Source organism: Palaemon carinicauda, chromosome 2, assembly GCF_036898095.1.
Source record: "Palaemon carinicauda isolate YSFRI2023 chromosome 2, ASM3689809v2, whole genome shotgun sequence".
NCBI lineage: Eukaryota > Metazoa > Arthropoda > Malacostraca > Decapoda > Palaemonidae > Palaemon > Palaemon carinicauda.
Genome location: NC_090726.1, coordinates 68,850,781 through 68,865,301, shown reverse-complemented (window position 1 = coordinate 68,865,301; position 14,521 = coordinate 68,850,781). Strand labels below are relative to the sequence as shown.

At 47.2% G+C, this 14,521-nt stretch overlaps 1 protein-coding gene across 2 annotated transcripts in view; it reads right to left on the bottom strand.

The window, feature by feature from the left end:
• Positions 1-14,521, bottom strand: part of LOC137625779 (DNA repair protein RAD51 homolog 3-like) — a 487,355-nt gene that overhangs the window by 395,129 nt on the left and 77,705 nt on the right. For both annotated transcript variants that reach the window (XM_068356670.1, XM_068356676.1), the window contains exon 3: positions 8,108-8,202. In XM_068356670.1, coding sequence (XP_068212771.1) covers positions 8,108-8,202 — 95 coding nt within the window. The remainder of the gene's footprint in view (positions 1-8,107; positions 8,203-14,521) is intronic.

The window sequence follows — 14,521 nt, the reverse complement described above, 5'->3', positions numbered from 1 at the left end:
AGCAGACAGGCATCCCTATCTACAGCAATGACCCCAAAGAAAAATTGTTCACGAGACTCGCTGTGCCCTAGGGGCATGATGGGAGAGGCGGTGAACTTAAGCAACCGATGGGCATCACCATCTTATTACCTGAAGGTACGATGGCAAAGGGTGGGAGCTGCGAGCAGCCACCTAACCCTATCCTCATCAAGCTACCAAAGAGCAAAAGCGAGGCATTAACGAATCGAACACACTATTGCAGAAACACCCCCCCCCCCGGGGGGGGGGGGCACTCTGGTGAAGGGCACCTTTTCCATGAACGAGATAGTCACCCGACACCTGCAATTGGGGAAGGGAGCCTTTCTGCGAATGGGATGCCTGCCCTAAACCTGAGGCTGGCGAAGAGCATCGTTCACAGACCTCAAGTTGAAGGTTTGCATCAAGCACAGCCTGTGAATCATAGCCGACGTTTACTTTCTGGATTCACAAAGAAGGGATCCCCCAAACTAGTATTTCCGAGGGGAACCAGGTAGCAACTGCTCACGTTCCTATGCTGGAGCTGCATGAACGAAGGCATGCAGAAACAGAGAGAGCTGCATCTACGGGCACAAGAACTCTATCGGTGTATTACTTCCAGAGTCTCGGAAGGGAAGACCGTGGTCAACCTCTATGGAGGCTGTGCACATTCCTGTTGCGCCTCTGACTGTAGCACTCTCGCAAGCTATTTCTTAAACAAGGACACCTGAACGCCCCGTGGAAGGAAGAACCTACGGCAACGAGAGACTCCCCTGATGGAGGGCACCGCTGCTTCTCTAGAAGCAATGCTGTCCCCACCTAAAGGAATTCCAGGGTCAATTGATCATTGTTCTACTCTTTCATTCCCTAACAGAGGCTGAATGTGCAGAAACAACATCAAGTCAGAGGCCAGTTTATTAAAGTTAACGGGAAACAAAGACGGAACATCTGCTTTCTACCGAGCCAAAATAAAAAAAGTAGCATATTGTTATTAGTGTGTGTCAGCAGGTGGCAGGTCTTACTACACTAAAAAGCGGTGGGTAGTTATACCTCCTTTAAAAGTCTTATGGCTAGTTTCAGCTGTTGACAAAATATATCTCAACTATAGATAGCGAAAGTTTCTGTAAATAGTGCCGGAACTAAGAAGTATTTTATAAAAAAAAAAAAAAAAAAAAAAACTTGGTCCATTTCCCACTTATATCGAGAAGTGGAGTGTACAATTCAGGCATACACACTTGCAAGCTATGCTAAATGTTAATAGGTTGGTGTTGAAATATGACAAATTCATAGATAATTTGTATTTTTCCTAACTATACAAACCTTAGCTATTTAATAGGGATTATTACTTTCGGCGTAGCTGAAATGACGAGCCATTAGAATTTTAACAAGGCTTTACTACCCCACCGCTAGTTAGCGGGGGTAGGGAGGGTAGCTTGCTAACCCTCCCCCCCCCCACCACACACACACACACACATGTGCTTGAGCTCACTTTGATTGGAAGTAGGACTTCAAGGGGGATAGGGCTGGCAGGCAAGTTTGATTAAACAACTGAGGGCAGGTAAGTTCATAACTTCGTATGAGTATGGAAAATTCCAGCAAGGAAGAAATGTCCATTCCTTTGAGCATGAAGGCTAGACTTAAGGCTGAGCGATAGCCTTTCACCGCCGAGACTGAAAGGCGCATTTCTTCCCGCAAATACACAAGGAACTCCGCTATTGCTAGATAGTGGCATCGAGTGGAGAGATACCCCTTCCACGACACCAACCACAGAGGACTTTCCACTTTGCCTGGTAGACAGATGCGGAGGATTTTCGCAGATGTCCAGACATCCTAATCGTAACTTGTTGCGAAAATCCTCTCTCAGCGAGGAGATGCTGAATAGTCTCCAGGCGTGAAGTCGTAGTGAACCTACGGCTTTGTGGAAGATGTTGGCATGTGGTTGTCTGAGTAGATCATGTCGTGGAGGGAGTTCTCTCGGAAGTTCCGTTAGGAGCTGCAGAAGGTCCGGAAACCATTCCGCGTGATGCCACAGCAGAGCTATGAGGATCATTGAAAGATTGATCGATATTCTGGTCTTATTGAGTACCCTCCTCATCAGACAGAACGGTGGGAAAGGCGTACACGTCGATGTTGTCCCACCGTTGTTGGAAGGCCTCTTGCCAGAGAGCCTTGGGATCCGGGACTGAGGACCAGTACAGTGGAAGCTTGAAGTTCAGCGCTGTCGCGAACAGATCCACAGTTGGAGAACCCCACAAAGTCAGGACTTTGTTGGCTACTAGAGGATCCAAAGACCACTCGGTACTCACTATCTGAGACCCTCTACTCAGATTGTCAGCGAGCATATTCCTCTTGCCTGGAATGAAACGTGCCGATAGTGGAATCGAGTGGACTTCGGTCCATCTCAGTATCTCTACTGCAAGATGGGATAGCTCCTTCGAAAAGGTACCTCCTTGCTTGTTGATGTAAGCCACTACTGTGGTGTTGTCGCTCATCACCACCACAGAGTGACCCGCCAGGTATTGTTGGAACTGTTGAAGGGCCAAGAAAACGGCCTTCATCTCTAGAAGATTTATATGGAGACACTTTTCTGATTCTGACCACAGGCCTGAGGGCCTGTGGTGTAGAACGTGGGCCCCCACCCTTTCTTTGAGGCATCCGTAAACAGCATCAAATCCAGGGGGAGGACGAGAAGATCCACTCCTCTTCGTAGGTTCTCGTCTGTCACCCACCACTGGAGGTCCGTCCGTTCCGCAGGTCCCATAGGGATCATGACGTCCAGGGAATCGTAACCTTGATTCCACCAGGACTTGAGTCGCCACTGGAGGGATCTCATCCTGAGGCGACCGTTGGGAACTAGACGAGCCAAAGATGAGAGGTGACCGAGGAGACGTAAGCACGATTGGGCTGGAAGCTCTTCTCGTCTGAGGAAAGGGTTTGCGACCTTCCTCAGCCTTGCTATCCTGTCGTCTGATGGGAAGGCTTTGTGGAGATTGGTGTCTATAATCATGCCTAGGTATACCAGTCTTTGAGTGGGAAGCAGAGAGGACTTCTAGAGATTTACCAAGATCCCCAGATCCTGGCAAAGTCCCAGAAGTTTGTCTTGGTGTTGAAGAAGGGGTGACTCTGAGTCTGCTACGATCAGCCAGTCGTCCAGATAACAGAGGAGACGGATGCCGATCCTGTGTGCCCACAATGATATTAGGGTGAACACTCTGGGTAAAACCTGTGGTGCTGTGGAGAGACTGAAACACAGCACCTTGAACTGGTACACCTTGTTATCTAGGCTGAATCTTAAGTACTTCCTTGAAGACGGATGGACTGGGACCTAGAAGTACGCGTCCTTCAGATCCAGTGTACACATGAAGTCTTGCGGTCTCACTGCAAGTCTGACCGTGTCTGCGGTCTCCATGCTGAACGGAGTTTCTTGACAAACTAGTTCAGAGCTGAGAGGTCGATGACTGGTCTCCAGCCTCCGGACGCCTTCCTTACAAGAAAGAGTCAACTGAAGAAGCCAGGAGACCCGTCGAGGACCTCTTGGAGAGCGCCCTTCTTCAACATGGTCTGAACTTCTGCCCGAAGGGCCTGCCCCCTTGCTGATCCCATGGCAAGGGAGCTCAATGACACTGGATTCGTCATCAGGGGAGGTAGAGATGTTGTGAACGGGATGCGATATCCCTGACTGATTACGGAAATCGTCCAGGAATCGGCCCCAAGTTGCTGCCACCTGTCTGCGCAACTTTGTAGGCATCCCCTCACTGGTGGACATGCAGGGGGACTGCATATCCTAGCGTTTGCAGCCTCGGCTGCTCCCTCTAGGATTCTTCCCTCCCCTGGAGGACTTCTTGCACAAGAAAGGGCTTAGACACCACTATCTTCGCTGCCGTTGTCGGTTTCGTGGTCTTGGTAGGACGTGGCTCCTGGGGTGCTGGAGGTTTATAGGGCTTGGATGTTAAAGCCCTATGTAGGAGGGAGTCTTGGTGGGACTTCCTCCACCTCTCAGCAGCATGCTCCATGTCCTTAGGCTCAAACAGGTTCGTTCCCATCACGGAAGAATGTCAGCCTGCTGATCTCGGTGCTAGAGACCTTTTGATGGAACCTCTCAGACACCGCATCCCGACGTTTCAGGATGGTGTTTGCCCACAAGTTCGAGACTTGGTGGGCCAGAAACTCGATCGTGCGAGTGCCTGAGAGTAAAAAGGTCTCCATAGCTTTCCTAGTACATTCTTTGGACAAATCCTCCGAACGTATCAGGATACCTAAGGTCCCTAACTAGATATCCAGCCACGAAGTGGCCTGCATGGCACACTTCGCAACCTTCTCCTGATTAAGGATCTCAGTCGCCGAGAATGAGACCTGCCGATTGGAGAGTCTCCCAAGAGGGACTCCCCTGGTAAGTTCTTCCAAGGAATGGTGAAGGAGAAGAGCTAAACAAGGCTCCTCTAAGATCTCAAAGTACCTCCTCTGCTGTACATGAGGAGGTGGGAGAAGCTTGTTACCAGCACTGGATCGGCTGGAGGAGGCTAGCTCGGAGAGCTGGACTGCGATCTTGTCCCTGGCACTCTTAATCCCTTGAGACCAGGGCAAAGCTGCACTGGCCTTAGAGGGTTTTTGAGTCCCAAATACTCGGTCTAAGACCGTGTCTTTGCCCTCTCGAGGAGGAATCTCTGGGTGAGCAAACCCATTGAGAGTCCTCATAAGGGTCAGAACCTGCCAAAACGCATGTTCTGACTCCTTCAGCTCTCCTCCTGAAGGACTAACAGCGAAGTCTCCTGTCCCCAAAGGCTCTTCTTGGGGAGACTCGCGGACGTTCTCCGAGTGACTGGCTGGCTCCGGTCTAAGTCTTGACGAAGACTTTGGTACTGTCTTGGAGTCCTTCGACTCCCTCCTGGGAGGGATGCAGTACTCCAACAATGACGGAGGTAGGCTCTTCTCCGCCCCTACCCGAGAAGACTTTCCAGCGCGAGGTGGGGTTTCCCTCATTTGTGCGATGGGGGAACGTCTCACCTCACGTGACTCCCCTGAGGACGGGAAATCCTTGCCCAAAGGGGAGGGAGAAAAAGTCTGGGGGGAGGGGGCCTGCCTCAAAGGCTTACGAGGAGACAGCTTTGTCCTCGGAGAAGTCACCGCGTCCGAAACTCCTCTTTTTCTCTTCAGGGGAGTAGATGCTGCCAAGGATTTGTGGCCTAGCTCAGAGAGAACAGGCTTAAAAGCCTGTGCGACCGCTCTGATCAGTGCCCCAAACCAAGGCTGCTGGGTGACGACTGCGCTGTCAGACACTCCCTCTGGAAGGACAGGGATCGACCGATCCCTGGGAGGAGTTTCCATATGGGGGGGTTCGATTGCAAGGAAAAAGAAGACAAAGAAGAAATGTCCCTGGACCTTTCTGGAACCTTCCCACCTACCGGCGAGCGCGCTGTTCTGCAGTTGTGGGGGGGGGGGGGGGGGAATGTGGCGATGGCGACTTTGCCGCGCGTTGTCCTGCAGCCTCGCGCGTGGGAGAATATTGACGATCGCGCTGGGGAGCGCGCTGGGAAATACTCGGGGTCGCGCGCGGGCGACTGCTGGTGTGCGCGCACACGCTAGGGTGATTGCGAGGGTGCGCGCGGGCAAGCGATGGCGCGTAGGAGCGTGCGCAGGAGACATCAGAGGGTGTGCAGGAAGCAGATTGCACGCTCGCGCGCAGGATCAGGATGAAGAGCCCGTGCGGGCAAGGGATCGTGCGCTCTAGAAGATGTCGATGGGCGCGCATGCGCAGGAGAGATATCTCTTGCGCGCGGGCGCGCAGCTGGACCCTGCGTGCGTTGGCACGCCTCTTGTGGGCGCATATCAGGCTGGCGATGTACCACTGCTGTGGGAGATGGGCGTGGGCGCGCAGGGCGTGGGCGCGCAGGGCGCGCGCGCGCGCCTCCTCGTGGGCGCGTGTAGGTGACTGCACGCGATTGCGCGCTGGCGAGGGATGGCGCGCAGGTAAAGGTAGACGGCGCGTTGGCGAGCACTGGCGCATTGGCGAGCACTGGCGCATTGGCGAGCACTGGCGCATTGGCGAGCGCTGGCTCGTTGGCGAGCGCTGGCGAGTAGGGGAAGCTTTAAACTTCTCTACTGCGACCAGATCCGAAGATCGTGGGCGCGCAGGAGATCGTTGGCGCGGAGAGCGCTGGCGAGCAGGCGAGCGCTGGTGCGCAGGCGAGCGCTGGTGTGCAGGCGAGCGTTGGTGCGCAGGCGAGCGCTGGTGCGCAGGAGAGCGCTGGCGCGTTGGTGAGCGCTGGCGCGCAGGAGAACATTGGCGCGCATGGCGCGCAGCAGGTTAAGTGCGAGCAGTGGCGCACTGGCGATCAGGTGAGCGCTGGCGCACAGGTGAGTACTGGCGCGCAAGTGAGCGCTGGGGCGCTGTAGTAGGAACATCAGCAACAGGTGCGCGCTGGCGCGCAGGTGAGCGCTGATGCGCTTTATCAGGAACGTTGCCAGCAGGTACGCGCTGGCGCGCTGGTGAGCACTGGCGCGCTATATCAGCAACAGTAGGAGAGCGTCTGTGCGCTAACTCCGAAACCTCAGAGAGGTCAGCTGAACGTTGGCTCGCATGCTTGGCATGGCGCGTAAGGGACATGTGCGCTAATTTGCGCGCACGCCCTTGTTGCCCAGAAGGGACCTTTGCCTGTTTTATAAAAATAGGTTTAGTTGGCGCCCACAGCGCATCAGCAGCCAGGAACGGCAACGGCAGGTTAGCAGGTCTGACGGGTGGAAGGTCGGCGTGCCCTTTGTCAGGACGATCTTCCACCGAAGGGGATTGCGAACAATCCGCAGAGAGGTCCAGGGTTGTAACAGGAACAGTCGGAGATCGGTGACGAGGCTCCTCTGCGGCGGACTGCGATGATGTTGAACCGAAAAGGCGCCTCCTCACACCCTTATGAGGTGAAGGAAGGCCTCTCCGGCGAAGAGGAAGGCGAGCCTTACGACGTATGCGCCCTCTGGGGGCCGTTGGGTCAGCAAGATGACCATCAGCAGTCCTCCGAAGAGGAGTCTCTGTGAGTGAACTCTCCAAGGGTTAGAATCACCGGCAGGAGACTGTTGGACTTAGTTCCTCCCTTGAAGGTTGAGCAGAGGGAGAAACTAAACCTTCAGCTACAGCAGGATGAGAAGTTGCAGAGGTAGGAGATACCGCATCGGATACCTCTGCCACCACAACGTCAACGATAGACAGAGGATCCACCTCTGCCAAAGTCGGCGATTGCTTGACAGCGGCCCCCAACCAAATGATGTCAAACAAGGCTTCCTTGGAGGGCGAACCTTCGAGTCACAAGGAAGACCAAAGTTGGAATAAATCAGTTACATTGATATTAACATTTAAATCCTCTCCTGGGGGAAGAGGTGGAGCTGCCTCGCTAGGGGAGGCAACGCCATCTCTCGAACCCCGAGATCGGGAAACAGAACCATGGTCTACGCTACCCCTCGATGGTTTCTCGGAAGAAATCGATCGAGTGGGAGCTTCGGAGGAGGTTTGGGCAACGGAGGAAGAGTCCTTGGGATTTTCTCCTTTCAAAGAAATCTTCGAAGGAGAAATATCCCGCCTGGACTTCTTCTTCCATCGCCGAGAAAACCTCTCCCACTGGGAGGTAGACCATTCCCTACACTCACCACATTAATTATCACTATCACACCGTTGGCCCCTACAGTAAGGACAAAGGGTGTGAGGGTCCGTCTCGACCGCCGACATAAATGTACCACAAGGGCGGTCGGGTAATCTAGGACATTTGCGCATTTTTGCAGAGGCCAACTTCGCACACAAACCTGTAGGAGAAAAAGCAGAAAGACATTGATGGCTGTCAGAGAGGCGAGGGTGAGAGCGGGTACGTCCGACTACCACCCGAGCCGAGAGCAAAGTGAGCTCAAGCACAGGTGTGTGTGAGGGGGGGGGTAGCAAGCTACCCTCCCTACCCCCCGCTAACTAGCGGTGGGGTAGTAAACCCTCGTTAAAATGCTAATGGCTCGTCATTTCAGCTACGCCGAAAGTAATAACCCCTAATAAATAGCGTGGTTTGTATGTCAGTTACGGAACAAATTTCAATTACAATGTCAGCTGTAAATGTTCTTTAACATTAACTTATCCCTGACTTACCCGAGTAATTTGAAGTGCTTTCAAAACTTTATTGTCAGTGTCCTTCCTCACTGCTCTAACAACAGCCAAGCAATCTTTAAGATTTATCCCTGTAACTGAAAAACAAGAACAATGACACTAGACATCTAAGAACAGACATAAATTTGAAAGATTACACACATATTTTAATTCTAATTGTTCATAATCACATTTTAGATAGGCATAACCATTTTAAACCATAAATCAGTTTTTATAATAGAACAAAATTTAAAAAGGATTTTTATCTTTTAGTCAACCTACACAAAACCTCAGTCCTTTAAAATACAGTTGGTAATTTTGAATTTAAAATTAGTTTTCTGATACTCACCAGCACAAGAAACATTTGCCAATAGATCATGTTGCACCAAGTTGCTTCTAATTTAATTAACTCTGTTTCAAATTATGTACCGTAAGTAAAATATATATATACCCCGTCGCCACGGGGGCATAAAAATAATTAGGATAGCGCCAAAGTATCCCTGCGTGTCGCAAGAGATGACTAAAAGGGACAGGACGAGGGGGCTGGGAACCCCCTCTCCTGTATTATATACTCCTGTGAGACATCGAAGAGGTGGAGCTAGGGGTAGAGTGACTGCTCCCCGCACTCTAGTTTTAGGGTGTCTGAATGTGCGTGGATGTAGTACAATAGAGTAAAAGATGTGAGATTGGAAGTATGTTCAGGAATAGAAGGGTGGATATATTGGCTTTGTTTGAGACAAAGATAAAAGGGAAGGGTGAAGTGATGTTTGGTGAAGTGACTGGTAGAGTGTCTGGGATTGAAAGGGAAAGAGCAAGAGAGGATGTGGCTTTATTGCTGAGTGAATGGATGACAGGTAAAGTAGTGGAGTGGAAAGAGATATCATCTAGGTAAATGTGGGTAAGGGTTAGGGGTAGGGAATGTTAGGCTTTTGTTGGTGCGTATGGACCAGGTTGTGAGAAAAGTGAAGAGCAGAATGAGTTCTGGAATGAATTAACTAGTTTTGTAGAAGGACTGGATAGAAGGAATTATGTAGTTGTCATGGGTGACTTGAATGCTAGGATGGGCGCTGGAGAGGTAGGTGTCATTGGGAAGTATGCCGTACCAGGTGAAAATGAGAGTGGTGAGAGACTGGTAGATAAGTGTGTTGAGCAGATGGTGATAAGTTCTAGCTTTATCAAAAAGAAAGATAAAAACAAGTATACATGGGTAAGAGTGGCAAATAGAAGAGTAGTAGAAAGGGAATTAATGGATTATGTGTTGATAACTAAAAGAATGTTTGGAAGATTGAAAGATGTGCATGTGTTTATGGGTATGGGTAACGGTATGTCTGATCATTTTTGGGGGGAAGAAAAATTAGTTGCAGCAAAAGTGTGGGGAATAGAGTGGGGGGATATAAAAGGAAGCTAGTGAGGGTTGAAGAGTTAATAAAACCAGAGGTAAAAAGTGAATATCAAGAAAGGTTGAAAATGGCATATGATAGAGTGAAATTAAGAGAATCTGGTAATTTACAGGAGGAGTGGAAGTTATTAAAAGAAAATTTTGTTGGGATTGCAAGTGATATGTGGCAAGAAGTTTGTTGGAGGCAGCATGAGGAAGGGCAGTGAATGGTGGAATGAAGGAGTGAAGGTAAAAGTGGAAGAGAAAAAGAGGGCATTTGAAGAATGGCTGCAGAGTAATAGTGTAGAGAAGTATGAAAGATATAGAGAGAAAAATGTGGAAGTGAAGCGCAAGGTAACTGAGGCAAAGAGGGCGGCTGACCTGAGGTAGGGTCAGGGATTGGGTCGTTCATATGAAGAGAATAAGAAGAAGTTTTGGAAAGAAGTGAAGAGAGTAAGGAAGGCTGGTTCGAGAATTGAAGAGACAGTGAAAGATGGAAATGAAAGGTTGTTAAAAGGAAAGAAGACAAGGAAAAGGTGGGCGGAATATTTTTGAGAGTTTACTGAATGTTCAGGATAACAGGGAGGCAGAAATAATTGCTGTTGCAGGTGTTAAGGTGCCAGTGATGAGAGATGAGAATAAGAGAGTACAAGAGAGGAAGTGAAGAGGGCACTAGATGAAACGCGAGTAGGAAAAGCACCTGGTTTGGATGGTGTGAGAGCTGAGATGTTGAAGGAAGAGAGTGTGACTGTACTTGAATGGTTGGTGAGAATTTTTAATGTGTTTTGTGTTGTCAATGGTACCAGTAGATTAGGTTTGTGCATGTATTGTACCACTATATAAGAGTAAGGGAGATGTGCATGAATGTTGTAATTCAAGGGGTATTAGTTTGTTGAGTGTGGTGTATGGTATATGTATGTATGTAAGTAAAATATACGCACAGAGCCGTAAATTAAATCATATAATCATATCAATTAATTCAACAATGTTTACATTAATTAATGTTTGAACTGTCTATGATTCCATTAATTTAATAAACTTGTAGATGTATGTAACATTGTAACATTTCTGATAATTGTCTATGTATGTCATTTGCTAGTTATCTAGCTACCAAGTTTGATTTGGTCGTCAACCACTTCCAACCCTCGAAGGACGTCCCCAACCTCTGGAGCACACTTCTTGGCTGCCCTCATGATGGTCAATGTCTCTAATAATGAGCCCCCTCTCTAGGAGTCCGAGGAGAAGACAATGAAGGAGCCCTGACTGGAGACTCAACAAATGCAGAGTGCACCTGGGCTTCAACCTGTCCCTTCTTAAAAATAAAAGGGTGTTCCCAGTACATCTCACAATTATTTCCCCTTGATCCCCATGGAACGAGAGGCAGAAACATTCCCTGTAGCTAGATTGTGCAGCTCTCTTCCACATCCCTCCCTGACAAACCCATGTCCACTACAGGAGAACAAATGGAGGTTGCCTGATGGGCATGCTCCTCACAAGGAAGAATGGATGGAGCAATCAGCTGTGACAGCTATTTCCCGGTCTGGCTGAAGCATCGACCGTTGTCACTACCCTCAACACCTACCATAGAGCTAACTAAGGGGGTACGACTTTACTATGGACCTGCTCTGCATTGGGGCGGTCTCATACCTGGAACCCATTAAGGACAGTTCAGCATGAGTACTTCCTTCACCAACTGGGTGGAATGGGGAAACCTAGAGCAGGACCGAGAAAACTGAACATGACTACAGTAATGGGAAAGTAATTTGTATTTTTCCTAATAATACAAACCTTGAGCTCTTTATTGGGGATAAAATTTCAGCGAAGCTGCTAGACTACCCATAAGACTTTTTATTATCATTATTATTATTACTAGCCAAGCTACAACCCTAGTTGGAAAAGCAAGATGCTATAAGCCCAAGGGCTCCAATAGGGAAAAATAGCCCAGTGAGGAAAGGAAATAAGGAAATAAATAAATGATGGGAACAAATTAACAATAAATCATTCTAAAAACAGCAACAACGTCAAAATAGATATGTCATATATAAACTATAAAAAGACTCATGTCAGCCTGATCAACATAAAAACATTTGCTCCAACTTTGAACTTTTGAAGTTCTACTGATTCAACTACCCGATTAGGAAGATCATTCCAAAACTTGGTCACAGCTGGAATAAAACTTCTGGAATACTGTGTAGTACAGAGCCTCAAGATGGAGAAGGCCTGGCTATTTGAATTTATTGCCTGCCTAGTATTACGAACAGGATAGTATTGTCCAGGGAGATCTGAATGTAAAGGATGGTCAGAGTTATGAAAAATCTTATGCAACATGCATAATGAACTAATTGAACGACGGTGCCAAAGATTAATATCTAGATCAGGAATAAGAAATTTAATAGACTAAGTTTCTGTCCAACAAATTAAGATGAGAATCAGCAGCTGAACACCAGACAGGAGAACAATACTCAAAACAAGGTAGAATGAAAGAATTAAAACACTTCTTTAGAATAGATTGATCACCGAAAATCTTAAAAGACTTTCTCAATAAGCCAATTTTTTGTGCAATTGAAGAAGACACAGACCTAATGTGTTTCTCAAAAGTAAATTTGCTGTCCAGAATCACACCAAAAATTTTAAAAGGTCATACAAATTTAAAGAAACATTATCAATACTGAGATCCAGATGTTGAGAAGCCACCGTCCTTGACCTAATTACAATCATACTTTGAGTTTCATACCCCATAATTTGCACCATGCACTAATTTTGGCTAAATCTCTATTAAGGGATTCACCAACCCTAGATCTACATTCAAGGGATGGAATTGATGCAAAGAGAGTAGCATCATCTGCATATGCAGCAAGCTTGTTTTCTGGGCCAAACCACATGTCATGTGTATATAGTATGAAAAGTAATGGGCCAAGAACACTACCCTGTGGAACACCAGATTTCACATTCCTATACTCACTATAGTGCCCATCAACAACAACTCTTTGAGATCTATTACTTAAAAAATCAATAATAATGCTAAGAAACGACCCACCCACTCCCAACTGTTTGAGTTTGAAAAGAAAGGCCTCTTGATTAACACAGTCAAAGGCAGCACTAAAATCAAGGCCAATCATACGAACTTCCTGACCACAATCAAGGGATTTCTGTACAGCATTGGAGATTGTAAGAAGGGCATCACATGCTCCAAGGCCTTTACGAAAACCAAATTGCAAACTAGGAAATAGATGATTACCTTCAGCAAACCTATTAAGACGTTTTGCCAGAAGACGTTCAAAAACTTTAGATAATATGGGAGTTATGGAAATTGGGCGGTAATCAGTGGGACTTGAGCTACCACAAACATTTACATAGAGGAGCAACATTACCAATTCTCCAACAAGTGCTAAAAGCACCTCTTCTTGCTAACTTGCGCAAAATAACAGATAACTTTGGAGCTAAGAAATCTACTGTCTTTATAAAAAACAAAGGAAAAATACCATTTAGGTCTATACCTCCATAAGCATCAAGGTCCATCAACAGAGCTTTAATTTCACGAGATCGAAAAGCTAAACTAGTTAGTTTAGCCTCAGGAAAACAGGAAAGAGGAAGTTCAAGTTTTTCATTACTCTGATTACTGTCAAAAACATCAGCCAAAAGGTTTGCCTTTTCCTTTGGACAGTGAGTGACTGAGCCATCTGGTTTAAGTAAAGGAGGAGCTGTTGCATCAACACCAAAGAGTGCAGATTTAAGGGTAGACCACCATTTATGTTCTTGAATTGTACCAGAAAGGGTTTCTTTTATGGTTAAATTGTATTCCTTTTCAGTTGAGGCATAAACTCTCTGAGCAAAAGCTTGAAGCTGAGAATAGTTATTCCAGGTCAAATCTGATCTGTTACCCTTCCAAAGATGATAGGCCTCCTGCTTCTCCAAATAAGCATGTCTACAATCATCATTGAACCACGGTTTGTCCTTCACTCGGTACCTTAGCCCATGAGAAGGAATACGCCTATCAATTATGTTGACTAGATTCTCATTCAAAGGGACAACAGGATCTACACTACTATATAATTGTGACCAATTCAAGCACAAAAGATCATGCAAAATCCCATTCCAGTTGCTTGGGATTTCATATAAATTTTACTAGAGTATGATAAATCAGGGACAGGCTGCTCAGTCTTCACTACTAATGAAATCAAGGCATGATCAGATGTCCCAACTGGAGAACCAACCTTACTAGTTATAACACCAGGGGAGTCAGTGTATACGAGGTCCAAGCAATTACCAGACCTGTGAGTAGCTTCATTTATGATTTGCTCACAGCCTGATTCAGAGGCAAAGTCTAAAGCTCTTAAGCCATAACGATCGGTAGGAGAGATAGGACTTAACCACTCCCTAGGGTGAGGATTAAAATCACCAACAAAGACAAAAGAAGCCTATCTATCATCTTCTTGTATCTTGGCCATAATGGTAAGAAGACAATAGAAGATAGAATCATCCATGTCTGGATTCCGGTAGATCGAACACAAATAAAAGTTGTTATGCCTGCCACAAACTTTTATTACGTGAATCTCATGACATCCACATTGATAGCAGAACTTATGAGAAGCAGGGTACTCAGTCCTAATATACACCGCCATTCCCCTGGCCCTAGGGATGGCATCACGTTTCAACATTATTGGCTTCTTAAAATGACAAATTCGAAGATACACTAATTTGTATTTTTCCTAACCATACAAACCTTAGCTATTTACATTGGGTTTACCTTTTAGCGTAGCTGAAATGGCGAGGCATTAGAATTTAACGAGGGTGTATTATCCCCGCGCTAGTTAGCGGGGGGGTAGGGGAGTGGTAGCTAGCTACCCCTCCCCCCCCTCACACACCGGTGAAGCTCACTTTCACTTAGAGGTAGGACTTGTCTTGGGGGACAGGGCTGGCGGGCAAATATGTGTAAATAGCTAAGGTTTGTATGGTTAGGAAAAATACAAATTATCTTCAAATTTGTCATTTGTTCCGTAACCGAATTACAAACCACGCTATTTACATTGGGTGACTTA